Source organism: Diachasma alloeum, unplaced genomic scaffold, assembly GCF_001412515.2.
Source record: "Diachasma alloeum isolate Michigan unplaced genomic scaffold, Dall2.0 Dall_scaffold_00335, whole genome shotgun sequence".
In the NCBI taxonomy this organism is placed as follows: Eukaryota; Metazoa; Arthropoda; class Insecta; order Hymenoptera; family Braconidae; genus Diachasma; species Diachasma alloeum.
In genome coordinates, this window is record NW_021680474.1 from 28,364 (window position 1) to 52,074 (window position 23,711).

Genomic DNA, 23,711 nt, shown 5'->3' on the forward strand with positions numbered 1-23,711 from the left:
TATCAGCGAAAATATCAGGTGAATTCACTTCCTCGTCACTATCTGGTACCCAATCTGCCATTTTTCCTCTTTTTTTTCACAAATTTTGACTGAATATTCTCCTCAAATACAATTTTCTCGATCAAACACAACAAACTCCCCGAAATGGCGTCTGATTATCTCCACACGACTGTGACCGATAGTTTGATTAGTGACAAGACCAACAGCGGCGCTGTATGCCTTACTAGACTATACAATCCGGTGAGCGACAACTATATCAGCACACTTCAAGTAGCAATTTATCGGCCCTAGGGCTGCTAAATGTGATTTAGCATGCCTGTTCCGCTATTTAACATGCCTCGGCCGCCCAGAGCTGCTATTTGCTATTTATCGCCCTCAAAACAGGCCCATATAGCGCCATTATCGGGCCTCAGTGACGAAAAACAGTGGTCTCCTGCTGATTCTCGCGACCCTCAGCTTCAGATATTTGCAACATCGCAACTTGGATTGCCCCCATTGGCAATGCGTCCCCGTTCGATGAGCTCTTATTTTTGTTATGATTCTTCCTTGCGCTACTGTCAGCATTTTTATTGACCGGTTTTGAAGCATCGTTCCTCTCCTTCACCTGCAATTCTGCGTTGTCATGAATTCCACATTGTTTCTTTAATTTATAACATGAAGTAATTTCATGCCCTGGAGTGTGGCAAAATTTACACATCACCCCGTAGGCATTGATAGTGCGTCGTTCTGGAACTGGTAAAGTCGATTTCCGCTGCATTTTGCAGTCCCTTGCCTGATGCCCTGCTTGACCACAAGCAAAACACCCCGTCCCCAAGCATTGTCGCCCTGTGGACTGACGATTCCCTCCCTGAGAACGCCTGGAACCACCGGAACCTCCTCCAGAACCCGCAGAGCTCTTTGAGAATCCATGGAACCCTGGCATAGTTCTCTCCAGCTCAACACTCCCAGACAAGCTTCATGCAACGTCTTGGAGTTATTTGCTCGGACCAAANAGAACCCGCAGAGCTCTTTGAGAATCCATGGAACCCTGGCATAGTTCTCTCCAGCTCAACACTCCCAGACAAGCTTCATGCAACGTCTTGTAGTTATTTGCTCGGACCAAAATCTGAATTTGGCCGCGCAGACCCTGCTCGAAATTAGCTTTTGCTAAGGCTAATAAAGCCTTCCTTGCTCCAATTTTCTGTTCTCCGTCCAATTCGTCGGCAAAGCACATTTTCTATGCCCTCAATTAAATCAAGAGTCACGCGCTCAGCTCTGGCCGCAAATTTGCTGACGTCCTCATTATTTCGTTGTTACAAGTTATTGAAATGCGCGTGTAATCCAACGAGCGATTTCGTTCTGCCGAATAAGGCTTCTAATTCAACCTTTAGTTCGCCAAAATTCTGTATTGTTTTATGCTTCAACTGTACAAATGCTTTGCCAGTCAATTTGTTTTTCAAAATTGTTTTGAGGAGTGTTGAATATAGCTCAGGTTGTAATAAATACTTTGCGCCCTCACACGACCCCAAAAATGGTATTAACTCATCGGCACCCTCGCCGTTGTATGGATGAATTAAATGTAGAGCGCCCTTCAGGTCAATGAGCCCCCTCTGACTTTGACCACCACCAGGATTCACATGATTACTGGGTGGGTTGACTTCCCCGGCTGCGTTACGATTATGGTACATTCGTAACTCGTTCTGCAATCGTCTCCGCTCCTCAGCTTCTTCATGCAACCCGTCCTGGACATCCCCAAGATCTTCATCATGTTCTCCACCACATGCTCTGTTCCGCACCCTCGGATAATGTCATGGGTGTCGATATTCTGAATCCCCGAAATATTTGGCTCTGGCAGTATCCCCCGTTCATGCAACGGTGGTGTAAAATTACCTAAGAGTAATGAACCCCCGGGCACCGAGATTGGAGTAGACATAGGTGTACTAAACTCTTCTCTCTGCATTCGGCCAGCTGCCTCAGGTGTGCCTCGTTGAGTATGGCTCTCATCTCGATATTCTTGTTGTTGCTGTTGTGGCTCTGGCTGTGGCGATGCTGGTGCCGGTCGCATCGGTGCACCGTCTCCACTGCGTAGCCCTTGCTGCACACTTTGTTCCTGTTGCGCTAGTGGCTGTATTGGAACACTCGCCGCAAGGTGATCCACACTACGGGAACGTCGTGGACCCCCTTCGGCCAAGGAACTGGAAGCACGGTCCCTTTTGTTGAAATTGAAATTCAGTGCCCTGCGCATCGTGACACCACGTCGGAACCTTTGCGCCTCCGCAAACTCCTCAGAAGCCTCCGCAGTAGACTCTACGATTACACCCGCTGAACGCAAATTTCCTCTGACAACTCGGGCCAACTCCTCCAGAGAATCAAATTCGTCCTGAATATTCTGACTCCCTGATCCCATAAAGCAAAAAAAACTCGCTTACCCTGTCAGTCTCGGTCACGTATCGCCTCAAAAACAGTCCTCAAAACTGTTTGATTTCCTCGAAACCAGGAAAACCAATACCAGTTGGATTTCGCCTCTTTCCCCTCAGAAAAGTCGGCTGCTACTATTCCGGCGTCCCAGAACAACTCAATGCTTCCAAAACGAGAAACACGTTTCCTTTGAAGTGTAGAAAATTATAACTATTTTCTCAACTGCTGTCTCCAACGGCGGTTGATCAGGCCTCCGTTATATGAAGAACACACGGGCTGCCACCAAATAATGTAATGTACGGTAGAAAGGTCGAGTAATATGAACTCAATCTCAGCAGTTTAAGATACTTTAGTTTATTTATTTCTAACTAAAGAGTAATGGTTGACTTCGATACAAAAGTGAGTTCGAATGATTAATTCGGTAATGAACTTCATCGATAATCTTGACAGTGAACTAATGAACTAAAAATGAATTCCTGAGTCCAGTGTGTCCTCGGTTTTATTGGAAACCGTGGCACACTTGCCTCGATTCGTATTACAAAACGGATTCGTGTTGTAATACGATGCTGACTCCTAATTTCTTCATAATTGCATTATTTCAATAATGTTTGTTACAATATCTGGGACACAACAACCTCGAATTTCAAATATCTCTAAAAATTATTTGTCCGCTTCGGATTATCCTCAACTCGCTTCATCCGGTTTCTATATAAAAGAACAAATGTTTCAAGCCATCTTTCAGATTTTCCATCCGTTTCGCAGAAAATTCATGGCACAAAGTTTTATCTGCATTTCAGTAGTTCTCTTCTCTTCCGGTGCGTCTGAAATTAATCACTACAGTAAAGAATGACCTGATATGCAGATGAGCAAGGTATCGACTCCAACTTGGGCGAGAATAATAGCATTGTACGTTTCCTCAAAATTATGCGCCAATTGAAGAAGATGATTGTGTCTCCTGACGAAGTCATGGAGCTTCTGTCTCCACCTCAAGCTGTCTTTAGTACCATCCAAACGCCTAACATTCATATGCAGCACTTCAAACTGTCCGCAGACATGCATCGCAATGCCGAAGAAGTGTCACACCCGATGGACGCCGTGCAGACAACGAACAATTGCACCGATTGAAGAATATATGTCCCCAACATAGTGATATGTGGAGACATCATCAGATATCCAACATCTCGGTCCCATGGGGACCTCCCGAAGTGTGACATTGTCCTCCGGATCATTCCATAATGCATTGATGAAGGGCAGTTTCAGGAAAATGAGGGGGAAACCAGCAGCATATGCACCGCACATCTGTACGAGGAATACAAGCCGTCCTATGTATGCATATTTCTTCATTACGCTGCTGGGTTTATCACTGACAACTGATGACCAGTCTTTAATAGCTGAATCGACAACAGTCAACATGTTTTTTTGATGAGTTCTGGGTATAGCGACTTTCATTACCGTTAGGAATCCACAAAATATCAGGCTCAGGGCATCGACGTTGTCAGTTACTGATCCACAGTTTCCTTTGGTCAGTATTTTTTTGGTGAGACTTATGGACATCCATAGCTGGAGTCAAAAGATCAAGAGCTGGAAAGAATCAAGGGATATCCGGGCTGCATTTCTTCTGGAGAAATTTTTTCTCATGGATTTGTCGGGGGAAATTTCACTCCAGTATTTCTTTGAGTCAACATGCACGAAAAAATTTCATAGAAAAAACTAGACGTCAATTGAAAATTCTATTGGATTTCTATTGAATATTCTATTAGTTTTTTATGAATTATGCATTCTGTACAACCTTTTGTATTGGCACATTTTCTATAGGAATCAATTCTATTCATATAATTGACAACAATATGAATAGCAGAATATATATATGAATATATATGGCAGATTTATATTCGTCTGCTCTTTTTATGAAAACAAAATCAACCAAAAAACTTCTGCAATTTGAGTCGAGTAATTTCTGTTGAAAATATCGCAGTAGAATAAGTTCTCTAGAACAATTAAATCTTATTGTTTTTGTTCTATAGAATGTTTTCCGTTGAACATTTCTATTGAAAAAAAAAGTGTAAATGAACTAGGGAATTTTTCAGTAGAGAATCGGCCCAAAAAGTACGAGCAAGTGGATTTCTATATCCAATAGAATTTTCTAGCGAATTCATCGAAAAATTCTGACAATAAATAGAAGGCACACTGAGAGAAAAATCGTCGTGCTTTCAGCTTTCCTCGATGCTTCCAGCTCCATCATCGTCCTTACATTCAGCTGTCTGGAGACTCTGACGCGGGGCGAGCTTATGCACTCATATTTTTATTAATGAAACTTGGGATACACACAGCGTGGAGATGTATAATTCATGCCCTAGCGAGGAATGCACGCTATTCCGGGGGAATAGTTTTGTTGCGGTGGAGGAGTAATATGCATTTTTTATGTTTTACTTTATGGAGGTATCAGCTCGAGACAAGTGTCACGTTGGGAAATATTGCACAGGCGGTACACGGGAGGGTTGTGTAGGCTTGTCTTGGAAATAGTTTCCGCTAGAATGTCGAAGTCTGTTCACTCGCGATAACTTTCTTTTTCCATGATTACGCTGATGGATGGAGATTTTTGAGTGAGTGCACAATTTTGTTTCCAATAAGAAATCTTTTTTAATTTCAACAAATTTTGGGGAATTCTTAGAAATCTATAGAGATTTCATGGGATTTTGAAAGAGTGTGTCGATGAGAGGAGAAGAGATATTTCTGATGGAGGATCACCCAGAAAAAAGTACTGAATCAAGTCAACGTCGGTTTGATTAACCGAGTGACTCGGACTACTCGGATATAACTCCAAAAGTGGTTTATTTCAAGTAGAAACGTGTCAAGCTGACATTGGTTTGAAGTAGATAACGACTTGGTGCCAGTCGATTTTTCGGTTTGATTCAAGTATATTTTTCGGTGTGATTCAAGTCGATTTTTCGGTTTGATTCAAGCCGATTTGGTAATATGGGGTTTCGTCAAGGAGGAAAAGATTTTACATAAGGGGGATATTCCGGTTTGCATCTATCTGAGTCCGACTTCATTCATGCCGTCAATTCAATATGGAACAAGTCGATTCCCGGCATGATTCAGTCCGACTTGATTCAGACCGAGTCTTGTGGGTGGAAAGTTGTGTGTGGGGTTCAACATCTCACTGATGAAAAAATTCAATAGAAAAACTAAGCGGATTCGCTAGAAAATTCTGTTGGATTTCTATTGAATTTTCTATTAGTGTTTGGCCGATTCTATTGAAATGTTCAATAAAAAATATTCTATAGAAAACGTGAAAAGAATTTGATTTTTCTATACAACTTATTCTATTGAATAGTATATTTCGTCACTAAGCCGAAAAAAACTTTTCTGGCGAATATGAGTTTGCAATCATATGAGCTAGAAAAGTTTTTTTGGCCGTATAACGAACAGTATTTTTTGTTATGACGGCCGTAGGCAGAGATGATGACGCGGAGCGGAGCGGAGCGTCCGTGAAGCGCTGCCTCACGGCCGGAATGACAAAAATATTTTTTATAAAATTTCCGCGGCTCTAATTTTCCCAGTTTCTTTGTTTGATTTTCTTGATGAGAAGAAAAGAAAAATAGAATGAAAAAAACTTGGAAAATTTGAGCCGCGGAAATTGTATAAAAAATATCTGAATAAGTTATATAAAAAAATAGAATTTATTGAATATGTTCTATTGAACATTGTAATAGAATCGGCCAAAAACTAATAGAAAGTTCAATATAAATCCAATAGAATTTTCTAACAAATTTGCTAGGTTATTCTATCAAATTTTTTCGTGTGTGCTTTATGGGCAATAATTTTTTTTAAGGTAATTTATACTTACGACGAGCCTTTATAAAATGATGCCCTTTAATGAGGTGTGGAAAAATATATTCTTTCTCTCTAAATTACAATGTCGATTACTTATTAATAACTGTTGTTATTCGTTGAGTATCAAACGAAGTATTGAAAAATACGAGAACATTGATCTAACGATACTTTTGAAATTCTCATAATCCATGTTCCATATTTTACCGGCAGTCAGATGGAACAAATAATTATTGCGCATCATTATGAATTTCATATCTCTTACAATAGCCGGCGACATTCCGTACCAGGGACTGTTGTAAATAGCGACTTGTAATTTCTCTGCTTGGGTTGACAAATGTTCGCCTATGTAGCTGTACATAAATATTTGGATGTACATCAGGTAAATTCTGATAGCCATTGCTGATATAATTTGAGTATCTCCAACTTTGCAGGCCCAGAGCAAAATTATTTCTGTGGAAAAAAATCGGGCATTGTTAGATTTCTATTGAACATCTACAAATACTCCGTTGGTCAGGTAAAAGTTCCGAACGCCGTTGGTTGCGCCATAAGCACCGCATCGCACCAGTATAAATCAACATAATGATAAATTTGAAAGATCTAGGAAAAATCTGAAAAAAATTAAGAGTGATCTAGATCGTATTCTTGAAGAAGTCCCGTGAGATTTTTCATGTTCAGTGTTAGCCTTAATTATATATTCGAAAAATTCGCCTTATAAGCAGTATACGGCCCGCAGTTTTGCAATATAAATTTGAAAATTATTTAGTAGCAATACCCCGAGAGCTTCAAAATTATCGGGTATTTCCCGATAGCTTCGTTGCAAACAAATGAGGGTGTCAAGTTTTGCAGGTTAAAAAATCCTGAGCGCTTGCGCGAGGAATTTTTCTGCAAAACTTGGCACGGTGGTTTGTTTGCAGGGGAGCTTGAGGGAAATACTCGATTAATTTTGAATCTCGAGGGGTATTTGTCAGTTTATTTTTCCCAATCGGATTTTGGCCAAGCAGAGTGCAGTGGACAACATCAAGAGGTGAATTGGGGAAGATTTGAACAACCCAGGTAAGAATTACATAGGCTGATGATGAGAACAAGCCTGTATGAGCCCAGGGTTGGCGAGGCTTAATTATTCAGGCCTGGGATAGGCTTGGTTTCATCGTTCACTTGAGCTTCAAATGAGGATGATTAAAGGGGCCATTGGCGAGGCTCAATTCAGGCCTAGTCCAGGCTTTCAGTATTCAGGCTCAGTACGTCAAGGCTTATTCAGGGCTCAGCAAGGCCTCGAAAAGTTACTTTCGAAAAGTTACTTTCGATTAATTTCCTCAATTTTTATATTAATACTCATTAGCTAATGGTGGTGAAAACATTATCATCATCTACAAACATAGCTATAATTTTCCGCCAAGTTATCTAAGCTACCCCCAGACCAGGCCTAGAGCAGCCCTTTGTGCACGAGGCTACATAATTATTATTACCCTTATCTATAATTAATTAATCAATCGATTCTGAACTCATAAATCCATCGGACCTTTCATTTATTCAAGTTCAGGAAGTTTAATTAGGATATCAACAAAATAACAAAATAAGACTAACACAAGTTGAATTTTTATACCCGAAAAAAATATATCATCCTAAGAAGTCGCAGGTAGCCCAGTGGATAGCGCGCTTGTCCTTTTTTTTTCACTATCAATTACACACACAAAAAAATTACTGTTTTTTTCTTTTTTCATAATTTTTTTTTTTTGGGCGCCTCAACAAAAAAATATCCAAAAGCTCCTGAAGAGAGCCTTAAAACAACAATACAAACATGAAATTAAACAAAATAAAGCACATCACCGAAATACNATCAACAAAATAACAAAATAAGACTAACACAAGTTGAATTTTTATACCCGAAAAAAATATATCATCCTAAGAAGTCGCAGGTAGCCCAGTGGATAGCGCGCTTGTCCTTTTTTTTTCACTATCAATTACACACACAAAAAAATTACTGTTTTTTTCTTTTTTCATAATTTTTTTTTTTTGGGCGCCTCAACAAAAAAATATCCAAAAGCTCCTGAAGAGAGCCTTAAAACAACAATACAAACATGAAATTAAACAAAATAAAGCACATCACCGAAATACACACGAGAGCTACAAAGTGGCCATTGTTTACTATAGCACAAATAATCTCCATTAAATTTTTTTATATACCTGTTTTTTTTCTTTCTTGTAAATGACTGTACATATGTAAATATACTGTCGTCTATTCAATAAAAACATGGTTAAAAAAAAAAATAGCGCGCTTGTCTATGAATCAGAAGGACCCCGGATCGAACCCCAGCAGAGGAGCAAATTTTTAAATGTTTGATTTCATTGTATTTCAATTTCCAGGTGCGCGGTAATAATGCAGGACGAATAATTAATAGAAACTAATGATGATAATAATTTTTTTCCCATCCATTGTTAATTAACCGACAATCACAATCACCAACAACGCTTAATAGCAACAGTGATGTACGGTCCGACGGCACTCTCTTTCATAGGTTACTCTAAATTCATAAAAAGGGTTATGAAGTAATAAGAAATTGTTTATACAAATATCTGTAAACAATACTGCAGTTTATTTAGCCGAAGCTCGATTGAGCCTTTAAAATATGGTAATTCAAGACTTGAATCAAGCCTTGGCACCGAGCCTCGTTCAAGTCTTGCGGACTAAGCCTGAAACGAGGTTATCATTTTTGGGCTGAAGGAGGATTGATCCAAGGCTGAGCCCCAGCCCAGATTGAGCATTTCCGTACCTTGGTCCAGGGCTTGATGAGCCGTGTTTCTGTCGTCAATTCTTACCTGGGAAATGATGTTAAGAGAATAACCCGATTTCCATAGACTGTCAAATATAAGATTCTATCTCAAATGAGCCGAAACAATGAAGAGCTACTGCGAAATATTCAGGTGAAAAAAATTGAGTACTACTGCGAAATATTCAAAAGCTAGGAGGATATATCCGAGATAAAACTTTCGAGTAGCCTCAAATACTGCGCTCTGATGGGTCGAAATCCGATTGGGAAAAATAATCATTGATAGGGCTTCTAGACGGGTCAAAATGAGATGTCAAATTCTTTCAAATTTTTCTGAGGCTATGCAGTGTAATTTAAGAAATCGGAAAAAATGCGTCACGACGCTCATAACGCGACCAACAGTATTGAAAATTGATTTTTTCGGCCGGGTCTATTAAATAATTACGAAAATATCTCAATAGAATAAGTTTTATAGAACCGTCAACTTCTACTGATTTTTTCTGCAGAATATTTTCCATTGAACATTTCAATTAAAAAAATGCGCCGATAAACTGTGCAATTTTTCAATAATATCAGCCAAAAAGTAATAGAATGTTCAATAGAAATCCAATAGAATTCTTTATCAATTTTGCTAAGTTTTTCTGTTACACTTTTTCACACGTGATTCTATTCAATACTCAATCGAAAGAAAATCTACTCCAAAAATTTAACTAAAATGTCTTGGACATTTTCTATAAGAATTCTTCGACATGTATTTTCCAAGTATTTTCCACTTCATGTTTTCTCTTCTCGCTAAAAAAAATCAAGCAAAAAACTTAGAAAATTTGAGCCGAAAAATTTCTACAGAAAAATCTGAACAGAATAAGCTGTATAGAAACATCCAATTCTGTAGATTTTCCGTACAGAATATTTTCTATTGAACATTTCAACTGAAAAACGCGCAGATAAGCAGCGGAAATTTTGAACAGAATTGGTCAAAGCCTAATAGAAACTTCAATAGAAATCCAATTGAATTTTCCGGCGAATTCTCCCGGTTTTCCTATAAAATTATTAATACTCCAATGATTATATTCTTCGACCATATGATAATAATTGTGAAATGATATTAATTGACTAGCAAAATTTGATCTTTGTTGTTTTTTGACTGACGACCTCCAGATCAATTGATATAATTTCATATTTACTGATACTCTCATCGGAATATATCGTTTTTACCCGAAATAGAGATGATGAAGGTATTTGCTCCAAGTTCGAAGAAGATCAACATGTGGAATGCCGCTTCAAAGTCATCCGCCAACTTGAGAAGTTGATTGTGCCGCTTGGAGAACCTCGCCACTCTCGCCCGTTGAATTGACTCAGTCTCATCACCATCAAGCTCGTCCAAACTCCTATACAGTAATTGAAATTGTCCGCACAGATGCATTGCGAGGCCGAATGCAAACACATCACCTCCGAGGTACGCAGTTGCCAAAATGAACAAATGTAAGCAAACGAAAATGTAATATAAAAAATAAGTCAACGCCGAGATTTCCAGGGAGACCCAGCATTTCGGCCCAATCGGTATATTCCGGAGGAATACACTCTTGTTATCCAAATGCTCTACTTCCACGAATTTCGGGAGACTCATCAAGATGAGGGGAATTATCGTCATGTAAGCGCCGAACATTTGCACGATGAAGACTAGTCTTCCTATATAGGCGTATCGACGCATTATTTCCCACGATTTCTTGTCTTCAACGTCCGACCAGTCTTGCAGAGCAGAATTGACGATGGAAGAAACTCTATTTCGGTGGATCGAGGGGAGGAGTATCTTTATCACAGCCATCAGACTGGTTGTGATGAGACTTACGGCATCTACTAATTCAGTTATAGTGCCACAGTTACCTTTGACGATCCAATTTTGAACAAAAATTGCCACCAGAATAATCTAAATCAGAGATCGGCAGATGCGTAATACTCATTATTCAGATTTTATTATTGTATCAGTGGTTAATGAGTAGAATTAAATTATAGGTAGTTTTGTAATGAACACTGCAATGAAATAAATTGTCGATTATCTCAGGCGAGACAAAATTTAATAGAAAAACTTGGCGAATTCACTAGACAATTCTATTGGATTTTCTACTAGTTTTTAGCCGATTTTATTTAAGTGTTCAATAATCGGTCAAAACTATTGAAATGTTTCAATAATATCGAAATGTTACTATAATCCAAATAGTCTACAGAAAAAGTCAATAAAATCCGATTTTTCTATACAAATCATTCTATTGAGATGTTTTCAGTAGTAATACCACTAGTGCTTCAAAATTATCGGATATTTTCCGATAGCTTCTCGTGCTTCGCACTCGGGATTTTAAACCTGCAAAATTTGACACAATCGTTTCTAGGCGACGAAGCTATCGGAAAATATCCGATAGTTTTGAAGCACTAATGGTGTTACTACTGGGAATTTTTCCCATCCAAATTTCAGTCAATAGGATTGCCCTATTCAACTGTTTTTTATATAATCAACACGAAATTTAACTGATAATTTTTTGATAATTCAACTGGTAATTTTTCACGTTGCCTTCATGTCTATGAAAAACAAAAGATTTACCGATCGATTGAACCCTTCGTTGGAATTGACAGATGGAATTTGTCTCATAGTGCAATCCTCTTGGCCGAAATCTGGATGGAAAAATTCCCCTTCGAATACCACTCGAGCTTCAAAATTAATCAAGTATTTCCCTCAAGGTTCCCTGCATACAAACGAACTCGTCAAGTTTTTCAGGAAAAGTCACTCGTGCTTCGTACTCGTGATTTTTAATCTGAAAAACTTTACTCCTTCGTTTGTTTGCAACGAACCTATCGGGAAATACCTTATAATTTTAAAGCTCTTGTGGTATTACTTATGGAAATTTTTTAGAAATTTCCGAAATAAAACTGTTTGACAGCCTCAAATACTGCGCTCTGATTGGCTGAAATCCGAGTGAGAAAAATAATCTATAGAATTTCCTCAGATCAAATTTTTTCAGTTTTTTTCATTCTATTTTTCTTTTTTTTCGTAAAGAAACTCAAGGAAAAAAACTTGGAAAATTTGAGCCGACGAAATTCTACAGGAAATATCCCTATGGAATAAGATGTATAGAAAAATTGAATGCTACAGACTTTTTTGTGGAATATTTTCCATTGACACTTTCAATAGAATTGGCCAAAAACTAATCGAAAGTTCAATAGAAATTCAATAGAATTGTTTAGGGAATTCGCTAAGTTTTTCTATTAATTATTCATATACGTGCTTGATTTCAAGCGCCGATAGTTGCATTAATTGTCATTATTTATTCAATATAACCGACAATTTTCTCAGCTATTGACGATTGAGTTATTATAGAAATTATTAAATTATTAATGGATAATATTGATTATCCCTTGCTAATTATCAACGATTACATCACATTAATAATTAATTCTCTATAAAAAAAAAATTTAAAAATTGGTGGAAGGTTTTCTGTCAATGATCTATTTCGCTGTTGTATTGTATTCGTATGACAAAACGGGAGTTACATTATGGTAAAAAAATGATTTATGGTATTTTTCAATAGTTTGTTACTCAAATAATATGATACTATGGATATTTTTTTATAATATATTATGGAACGTTATCTCGAATACGCATAGACTTAGAAAAATGGTAAATTTCTTCAGAAATTCAACTGTATTTAAGAAGTTTAGTTAAATGCAAATGAATTTGGGAAGCTAATAATATTTTCGTAAAAACATAATTAATACTTTGTCTACGGGCGATAGAAACTGAGAAAATGTGAAAAATGTCTGAATGGACTTCTGATCATGGCTAAGTCTCTAGGAAAATCGCAAATTTCCTCAGCAATTGAATACAATTGGATTTAAAGTACTAATGGCTATAGTTTTCCAGAAATCTTTGAAAAACAAAGTGATCATGTATGGTCAGTGACCCGGTTATGAAACCGGTACCGGCAGCCTATTTTCGAGTGGATTGAAAATATTTCCGAGCTCGGAAGTGGCTCCGTAGACGGAACGCCTATGTGATTCCTATACGCACTTCATATACGGTGTCACTTCCGTAAACGGAAATATTTCCTATCCACTCGAGAATAGGCCCCCCGGTTATGGAATCAGCCGAAAATCCATATGACTTTACGTATATTTATTGTGATGAACGAAGTTGAATAGAAACAATGGGCTGTATACTTTCTCTGAAGCCAAAAATATCCGTTCAACAATACTTGTAAGTTATTGAAAACAATACGGTTCCATAACTGGGCTTTGTTTCTTAACCCATTGCCGTGGATCACGGTTCCCCACTTTCAACTATTTTGTAGTAGTGTGCGTGCGCCGCCGTGGTTTTCTTATGGCGCACTTACGCACTGGCGACCCCCCCACTTCCGTCACACTGAGACGATTCGCGACTCTCCGCCGGCAATAGGTTAAGGGTTCCATGACTAGCTCACTGGCGGTATTAACGCTTGCAAAATAATTATTGTCCTTTGGTGAAAATGTCGGTAATTGTCTGTAAATGTCGGTTATTATGCTCTGCGGGCTATAGGAGCCCCGAAAAATCCTAAAAAACGAAGAATAAAATTCTGATCACTTCTGTTTTTATAATTGTCATTTAGCATCAAACTACGTTATCACATGCGCTAATAATATAGTCTTATGTTTACTCCACATAAGGGAAGATTTCTGAAAATTATTAAAATTTCCAGAAATCTCTGAAATTTCTAAAAAAATTTCATTAAATAGCTCTATAAAAACGTCGAATTAATGTCAATGTTTTTTTTCCACAGTTGAAACCCCTGAGCTATTCATGCGCAAAATGTAACTATCACGAATATTGTCATAAAAATGATGTTCAACTCACTTGAATTGATATAACAATTAAAATCCTTAAAGTGGAAAATAATCCTCGACTATCTAGCGGCCAAATTCCTAATATTCGGATGAGTCCTCTATACCAACCCAGCGCATATCTTGTGTCTTTGTTCCATCCGGCATTTGCCATCGATTATTCTTTGCAACTGAACTATTCCTAAGCTCGAATAGCCCTGGGATTCCCCGCATTTCATGTTGCGCTCTATCTCCGTATGAACGGATGCAGAGGACAAACGTAAATAATGAAAAACGACGATATGAGAAATTCATGTCCCACTGCGCTCATTTATTTATTTTCGTGTGAAGAAAAAATATGTTATGTAGAGGAAAAATACTCTTTGTATTACGCAAGATATTCAATATCAATTATTGATGGATCATAGGGTATGGAGATATTTTCACAGTGAATGCATAATGTTTGTGTTTCGATCGATATTGTATAGCCATACGGAATTTCAGTTGTGTACGACGATCAGAAGCAAGCTTAGCTGCAGTTTACTGTGGGGGGAGGGGCATTTTTGTGGTTTACTTGCGAAATATAATCAAAGTCCTTACGCCTATAGATAGCCAGCGCTGTCGTTGGGTGATTATAAGGGAAAATAAAAAAAAGTATCATTGGCAAAGGGTCCATCCTTGGGCCCCTCATAAACCTTTTACTACTATTGCTTTATGACCTTTTGTCCTAAGAACCTTCCAGTAGATGGCGTAGGGTCAATTTTTGGAATTTCCACGTTCTGGTCGCCGGCGGTCGGTACACCAGAGCGTCAGTTGCAGGCGGGCCGCCTGAGTAAACGGATGGAAGCAGGGGTGTTGATATTTTTTCAAAGGATTCCTCAACTATTATTCTTCCCTCATCATCCTGTTTTTCCTTTCGTATTTCGATTGCACATGCATATGGGGCATTCTATCTCATAGGATCAATTTGAACTCTGGCCATTGCAGCCCTGTTTCATAACTTTTATAATGATTCTACTCGATGAAAAACGGACCCCGATTTTTTTCAGATTTTTTCCTATTAATCCCTTCATTTTCTATGATTTTTTGGAGTGGATTTTAAAAGTCTGAAAAAATTCACAAATATTTGATACCACCGAAATGTTATTTCAAGCCACTTTTTAGAGTGGAAATACAGATAGTAAATACGCAAGCTCAGTTTCTGTATGCGCTACAAAGAAAAAAAATAAATTTCATCATTGGAATTTACGTTTTCGGTGGTGCTTGATCCGAATCCAACTCGGTTTTTCTGAGTTGTAGTCGAGTCTATTCATTTATAAGAGCAATATAATAATTTAAACTATCATATCACGGAAACTGTTGCAGATAGGGAAAAAAGTTTGAAACAATAATTATTTGCCATGTAAACATACACATTTTTTGTTTCACAGCTTTTTTCTTCAACTATGATAGATAAATTATCAGGGGTGGGGCCGAAGCGGGCAGCGCGTTAACACTTGCGCGAAGTGTCGGCGAGCTCCGATGCGTTTATCGGCAAACTCAATTGAGATAGAGAATGGTTTCAATGAAAGATGTTTGCCATTGAATTTTACATATGAGCAAATCCGCCAATTCTGTCTATGAAAAATGGCCTCCAAATTTTCAAAGTTTTCGATTTTTTGTCGAAAAGTATAATTCAAAATGAGAAGAATGAGCGCAACCGGAACTCTCTAATTCAATTATTGGCGGATAGATACCATATAATGCCATAATTTGATGCATTGACTATTATATAATAAGTGCTGTTTGAAAGAAAATCATCTGTCGTTATGGAAAAAAAGTTCCAAGGAAAATCAATTTTTTTTCAAGTGGAAATTTGAAGTGAATTTATACGTTAGAAATTTGTTGTGGCTCTGAAAAGAGCCGATTGATGTATATGGATATCAGCGANTTCTTCCCTCATCATCCTGTTTTTCCTTTCGTATTTCGATTGCACATGCATATGGGGCATTCTATCTCATAGGATCAATTTGAACTCTGGCCATTGCAGCCCTGTTTCATAACTTTTATAATGATTCTACTCGATGAAAAACGGACCCCGATTTTTTTCAGATTTTTTCCTATTAATCCCTTCATTTTCTATGATTTTTTGGAGTGGATTTTAAAAGTCTGAAAAAATTCACAAATATTTGATACCACCGAAATGTTATTTCAAGCCACTTTTTAGAGTGGAAATACAGATAGTAAATACGCAAGCTCAGTTTCTGTATGCGCTACAAAGAAAAAAAATAAATTTCATCATTGGAATTTACGTTTTCGGTGGTGCTTGATCCGAATCCAACTCGGTTTTTCTGAGTTGTAGTCGAGTCTATTCATTTATAAGAGCAATATAATAATTTAAACTATCATATCACGGAAACTGTTGCAGATAGGGAAAAAAGTTTGAAACAATAATTATTTGCCATGTAAACATACACATTTTTTGTTTCACAGCTTTTTTCTTCAACTATGATAGATAAATTATCAGGGGTGGGGCCGAAGCGGGCAGCGCGTTAACACTTGCGCGAAGTGTCGGCGAGCTCCGATGCGTTTATCGGCAAACTCAATTGAGATAGAGAATGGTTTCAATGAAAGATGTTTGCCATTGAATTTTACATATGAGCAAATCCGCCAATTCTGTCTATGAAAAATGGCCTCCAAATTTTCAAAGTTTTCGATTTTTTGTCGAAAAGTATAATTCAAAATGAGAAGAATGAGCGCAACCGGAACTCTCTAATTCAATTATTGGCGGATAGATACCATATAATGCCATAATTTGATGCATTGACTATTATATAATAAGTGCTGTTTGAAAGAAAATCATCTGTCGTTATGGAAAAAAAGTTCCAAGGAAAATCAATTTTTTTTCAAGTGGAAATTTGAAGTGAATTTATACGTTAGAAATTTGTTGTGGCTCTGAAAAGAGCCGATTGATGTATATGGATATCAGCGATTTTTCCACTCTTTACTATTTTTCCGAGTTCTGAGACCTTTCGTCAAAATGTGGCGAAGATCAGCCACAGGCATGCCTGCCAAGCTAGTCTCAGCACTGTGATTAACAGTTCACAATATTTATTGTCTTTCAAAATGTGCTTGTCTGCCATTTCTTTGATTATTGTGAGCTCCTGTATTAATTCCTTCGAAGCTATTGTTATTCCAAATAGCGATGATGCTAAACTCCTTGGGATTTGATTTTTCCCGCAGTTAAACAACACCCATTGAATAAAGTGGTCCTCCATTGCTGGGGTGATCTCATCAATGGCCTTTATCTCTTCCAGAGATTTGAGAGGAAGAAAACGGGGTTTTTGGGTTTGCTTCTGGTTATAATGTCTCTCCCTTCTGAACTCATCCCTAACAGCAATTTTTACTCTCGATTCAACGCATTCCACCAAATCGTCGTGAGATAAGCTACCAGCGCAGAAATGAGGCTGCCTTTGCGGTACGCCTTCTTGCATTTACGGGTGATAATGCAACTGTGGGAAACCAACAGGAATCGGTCCAATCCCTGGGGCCATATTGTTTACAGGTATGGCAGCTGGGCTATTTCTCATGTTGACTCCCGTTGAAGATGATGTTGACGCACTACCTTGAAGGGGCGTTAGCGAAGTTTCCATGATGCTGCTTGCTGATAGAAGGGCAGGGGACAGTGGCCTTCGCCAGATGGGAGCGAAGGGTTGCTCCACAGCTTCAGAAGATGATTCTGCCCTCAACTTGGCCAGTGGGTTGTATGCTTCTAGCGCTACCCTAGATTTCATCACTTCTTCCTCTGACGATGTCGTTGGAAGATCAACGTAATCTCCAAATTGCGCAGGGGTTTTTCTAGCTCTCGATGTTCTCTCCATCGTTGACGTTCGAAAAGTGTCAGGAAATTGTCGTTCGTGTCTTTATATACCCATTCCCGAAGGCACGCCCGAAGCAATCATAAACGTGATCGACATAATAGTCAACGGAATAATGTTCCAATGGATTTTGTATTCCAAGGATCTTTCATTCGCAATATTTTGGCGTAGTGAGCACAGGCCTACCTGACGAATAATGGAGATTCTCAATTTTCTATTGAATTAACTGCGAGTTCGGAACGATATTGGAAGGCTGCAATAAATAGCATTGAGGGTTCACAGGTGCACGATGTTACCTGTGAGGTTACAAAGTAGATAGTTCGGATGAAGATTTCCTCCCTTCATTAGTAAATGAAACTGAGGGTAGATAGGTGCATGATGTTACCCGTGAGGCTACAGCGTAGACCTTTCGCATAAAGAGTGCCTCCTTCCGTTAGTTTTGCATTCCGTTCTTCGTGCGGTTTCTTGTTACTTTGGTCAAATTCACTTACAATGGAACCTTTCGGTCGCGCCTTCTATTTTCTATTAGAGAAAAGCGGTTCCAAAGCGACTAATCAGCCATCGAACTTACATGTATTTTGACAAAACTTTTGAGGGAGAAAAATAAAATAAAGCCTGCGTAAAGAGTTTTCAAGGAGAAAGAACCCACGGTGGGGTCAATGTCGTGATTCTTATCTGCCAAAAAATTATTGAAAACTAGACACTATAGTTTTTCGAATATAACTCATTTCGTTCCTGCCTAATATTCCGGTCACAGACCCAGTTCCTGCTACGGACCTATCTTCTGAGACTTTCCATATCTTATAAGGTACAAGTGTAAATTGTAAATATCAATATCAATGATTTTTGCATAGCCAAAGAGTTTTTTTCTTCGATCATTGACGATTTTTATTCTCTTAGGTTGTGGAAATAGATTTTACTTATAAATCGACTCAAAAAAATTGGAATTCAAATGCCAGCTTGAATCGGGTCTCTGACACTATGACTGTTAATATTAAAACACAGGAATCCGGGTTTTTTTTCTAAATTTTTTCCGCGATTTTTTTTTCAAAATGTTTATCAGATTCCATAGAATAAAAGTATTCGATCATCTCAATCCGATCATGGGATTTTTTTTTCAGTTCACCAATTTGGTTAGATTTTGTATGCCATAAAAAAGATGATGTCATATAAAATGATGATATAAAAAATGATGTCATATACCAGAAATAATTTTTTTTTGGGTAGAAGAATTTTCATCAATCTCGTCATTTTTCAATAGTAAATATCTTTTATTTACTATTTCGATGTTCATCCACTCAAAACAATAATTTTTCGATATGGTATTAATCCAGTCAGTGGGCAAAAAAACGGGCTAGACGTCGACTTTTCTTCACGAGTCACCGATTTTGATAATTTTTTTTCAAATTGTGCGGAATCAATTTCTAAAACCATGCGATCTAAAGCCAAGCGAGGCTTTTGATTATTTTTTTTTTCAGTCACTTCAGATGCTCATATCGCAGAAACTATTGAGAAGTTATCGAGACATGATGCGGGAAAAAGACGCGGGATTTCCTAACGAACGAAATAGTATATTATTTTTTTCGCCAAGTGAAATAGTTATCGAGATATCGATATTTGTTCATCGGAGCGCGCTGTGAACTCAGTGCGTCTCGGTCTCTGATGAAGAGCATCGAGAGACGACGCGCTAGCCATGAGAGTGATAGGGAGGCAACTATACAAGCTCCCACGTGAGACAGAGACGCACTTTGTTCTCACCGTGCTCCGGAAAACAAATATCAATATCTCGATAACTATTTCACTTGGCGAAAAAAATTAAAGCCCATTTTATTCGTTAGGAAATCCCGCATCTTTTTCCCGTATCATGTCTCAATAACTTCTCAATAGTTTCCGAGATATATGCATCTAAAGTGACTGAAAAAAAAAATCAAAAGCCCAGCTTGGCTTTAGATCCCATGTTTTCAGAAATTGATTCTGAGCAGTTTGAAAAAAAAAATTATCAAAATTGGTGAGTTCTAAAGGAAAGTCAACATCTAGTCCCATTTTTTTCGCCCGCCGATTGGACTATATGCGAAAACGATGTTCCCACTTTGACGGATGGGGTAGAAGGGTTGGGTCCAATTTTTTTTACTTTTCTCACGATATATCAAAAGTCGATTGATAGCTATTTCATCAACCAAAGGCTTCAATTGCACCGAGGTACCCCCACCTCGATGGTGGAGGTAAATGGCCTCTTCCACCACTCTTTGCTGTTAACAACCGCCTGCCTTACCCCCACTCTGCCGCCTGAAGCGCTTTCGGAACTCGACAGTTACCATATAGATGGTTTCCGTCCTCTCTCTGTTTTTTTATTTGTAAAACAATAACTAAACAAATACGTTATCTTACAATCGGAAGTTATTGACTAGTAATAAAGATGTATCTGGCCGATAGCTAGTACTTTTTTTTTCAATAGAATTTATAAAGTAATTAAAATTCCTAACTCAGGCCGTCATCGAGCAAAGAAGAACAAACTTCAGAAAATGTACAACTAATTCAAAGTTTGACGGTTTGCTCACGATTTGTGGAAAAGGTCTCTTGCACGGCTTTTCATTTTTATTGTTTTCACGGAAGTGATCTGTACATCTCCATGGCATCGACTCCGGAGAATCGCGCCAAAAGGCCATGACTCGAAAGACTGTATTATAGTGATAGTGAAGATAGTGATGATCATAATTGGTATTATTCAGATAGTGATGACGAACATTGGGATGAATATTCTTCTTCAGACGACGAGGAACTGACATTTCGCGAGAAGCTGATGAATCTCTTCAGTCATTTGAAGTTAGGACAATCGAAAGGAACGGCAATACTCAAACTATTGCGGACTCATCGATGCTTTCAAGATCTACCTGCGGATCACCGGACATTGGTTCAGACTCCACGGAAAAACCTTCAACTTCGTACAGTATCTCCAGGAGAATATTTACATCTTGGAATCGCCACTCAGTTGAAGTATTATCTAACCCGCATTGCTTCTCTCATACCCGACAATCTTGATATAGATATTAGCACGGATGGTGCGAATATGGACCATCAGGGTACCATTAATATGTGGCCTATCCAGATACGAGTTGCGAACATAGAAAAATCCACGCCCATTATTGTTGGAATTTACTGTGGAACGAAAAAATCGGCCTCTGCGCGAGATTTTTTTGCTGATTTTGTTGTCGAGTGGAAAAAAATTAAAGAAGAAAGAGGAATTCAAGTCGGTATCAAAACCATAAAGTTGTCTATCCGATGTATAATTGCTGATGCACCAGCCAGAGCGTTTCTTCTGAACCACGTAAGACACACTGCCCATAACAATTCTTCGAAATGTAAAAGAAACGGAACTCTACGAACAGATGCCGATTATGCTGCTATGATAGATGAAAGCCATCATCATGGTCCAAGTTTTCTGGCAGAGCTAGGAATCGAGTGGGTATCGCAAGTACCTTTTGAGTGGATGCACTTGTCTTTGTTGGGATCAGTCAAGCGCTAGATAAAGGCAACAGTCACCTTCAATCGACGCTTCGAGGCTTACGTTAGGCTTGACAATACACGCATCGGTATAATAAATAAGCGAATGCGCCTTATAAGTGAGTATACACCCCGGGAATTCTCAAGACGACCCACTGATATTACATGATACCATCGTATGAAAGCCACAGAATTACGCTAATTAATTTTATATATTGGACCTGTGATAAACTACGGGGTTTATGAAAAAAATACTTTTGATCATTATTTGATGTACCATATCGCGCTGCGTATCCTGGCATCTAAGGATCCTGAACCTCAATCGTTTTCTTTTTCACGGGATTTGCTGAAGGTCTGGGTAGAAGGATGCGCTTCATTATATGGAGAGAAGTNGGAACGGCAATACTCAAACTATTGCGGACTCATCGATGCTTTCAAGATCTACCTGCGGATCACCGGACATTGGTTCAGACTCCACGGAAAAACCTTCAACTTCGTACAGTATCTCCAGGAGAATATTTACATCTTGGAATCGCCACTCAGTTGAAGTATTATCTAACCCGCATTGCTTCTCTCATACCCGACAATCTTGATATAGATATTAGCACGGATGGTGCGAATATGGACCATCAGGGTACCATTAATATGTGGCCTATCCAGATACGAGTTGCGAACATAGAAAAATCCACGCCCATTATTGTTGGAATTTACTGTGGAACGAAAAAATCGGCCTCTGCGCGAGATTTTTTTGCTGATTTTGTTGTCGAGTGGAAAAAAATTAAAGAAGAAAGAGGAATTCAAGTCGGTATCAAAACCATAAAGTTGTCTATCCGATGTATAATTGCTGATGCACCAGCCAGAGCGTTTCTTCTGAACCACGTAAGACACACTGCCCATAACAATTCTTCGAAATGTAAAAGAAACGGAACTCTACGAACAGATGCCGATTATGCTGCTATGATAGATGAAAGCCATCATCATGGTCCAAGTTTTCTGGCAGAGCTAGGAATCGAGTGGGTATCGCAAGTAACTTTTGAGTGGATGCACTTGTCTTTGTTGGGATCAGTCAAGCGCTAGATAAAGGCAACAGTCACCTTCAATCGATGCTTCGAGGCTTACGTTAGGCTTGACAATANTCTTCTGAACCACGTAAGACACACTGCCCATAACAATTCTTCGAAATGTAAAAGAAACGGAACTCTACGAACAGATGCCGATTATGCTGCTATGATAGATGAAAGCCATCATCATGGTCCAAGTTTTCTGGCAGAGCTAGGAATCGAGTGGGTATCGCAAGTACCTTTTGAGTGGATGCACTTGTCTTTGTTGGGATCAGTCAAGCGCTAGATAAAGGCAACAGTCACCTTCAATCGACGCTTCGAGGCTTACGTTAGGCTTGACAATACACGCATCGGTATAATAAATAAGCGAATGCGCCTTATAAGTGAGTATACACCCCGGGAATTCTCAAGACGACCCACTGATATTACATGATACCATCGTATGAAAGCCACAGAATTACGCTAATTAATTTTATATATTGGACCTGTGATAAACTACGGGGTTTATGAAAAAAATACTTTTGATCATTATTTGATGTACCATATCGCGCTGCGTATCCTGGCATCTAAGGATCCTGAACCTCAATCGTTTTCTTTTTCACGGGATTTGCTGAAGGTCTGGGTAGAAGGATGCGCTTCATTATATGGAGAGAAGTTCGTAACGTATAACGTTTATGGTCACCTCCATTTGGTGGACGATGTGGAGAGATTTGGCCCTTTAGATTCATTTTCTGCCTTCCCATATGAAAATAATATGCAATTTCTAAGAGGGATGTGGAAGAAACCGAACTAACCTCTGCCGCAAATTTTCCGGAGAATTCATGAAAATGCTAATGTCAAAAAAACAATCCACGCTACGAGGTCTGTGCAACCATCACAACCGCATAATGGTACTGGAATGCCCGACGATGAAAACGATTGTGGTGATGAATATGTACAATACAAGCTGATAAAAACTGAAAACTTCACTCTCGGTACTAATCAGCGTGACAATTGCTGTTTCCTGAAGGATTCTACTATTGGAATTATTACGAACATTTTTGCGAGACCCAACAATAGATATACATTAAGCGTCCGAAAATTCAAAAAAATTGAATCTTGGTACGAGATTAAACACAAATCCACCCAATTTGGGAGTTTCAAATGTTCAGAGCTCAACCTGGAATTACAGTCTGTAGATTTGAGCGACATTATTTTCAAATGCTATCGGACACCATACTGGCCTCTATCTGAAGATAAGAATTTTCCACGTGTCGATCCATTACCTAGAATATTCATTGCAACAACCATGTTATAACCACACATCATCGGACCGGTAAGTCAGAGTAATTGTGCAAAGATACATACAATCATTCAAAATATATCTGAATCAATTCATACGAGTTTTCGAAGTCGCGGGCTAGTGGAGTTAGATCTCTCATAAAGTCCCTGCACGAAAATGGTAT

The 23,711-nt window shown here is 38.5% G+C and overlaps 1 protein-coding gene and 1 pseudogene across 1 annotated transcript; both read right to left on the reverse strand.

Annotated features, from left to right (window-relative positions):
• Positions 1-4,639, reverse strand: part of LOC114841334 — a 12,491-nt pseudogene extending 7,852 nt beyond the window's left edge.
• A 1,704-nt stretch (positions 4,640-6,343) lies between these two features.
• LOC114841333 (odorant receptor 47b-like) lies at positions 6,344-14,022 on the reverse strand. Its single transcript, XM_029126267.1, has 3 exons — positions 13,882-14,022; positions 10,218-10,929; positions 6,344-6,684 (listed from the first exon to the last, which is right to left on the reverse strand). Exons 1-3 carry the CDS (start codon positions 14,020-14,022, stop codon positions 6,344-6,346), a joined length of 1,194 nt encoding a protein of 397 aa, XP_028982100.1.
• Positions 14,023-23,711: the final 9,689 nt, after the last annotated feature.

Coding starts and splice junctions, on each gene's coding strand:
- LOC114841333 (XM_029126267.1), bottom strand. CDS start 14,022: ATGGCAAATGCCGGATGGAACAAAGACACAAGATATGCGCTGGGTTGG. Junction 10,930..13,881: donor TAATTGTTATATCAATTCAA/GTGAGTTGAACA, acceptor TCTCTGATTTAG/ATTATTCTGGTGGCAATTTT. Junction 6,685..10,217: donor CTTCATCATCTCTATTTCGG/GTAAAAACGATA, acceptor TTTTTTCCACAG/AAATAATTTTGCTCTGGGCC.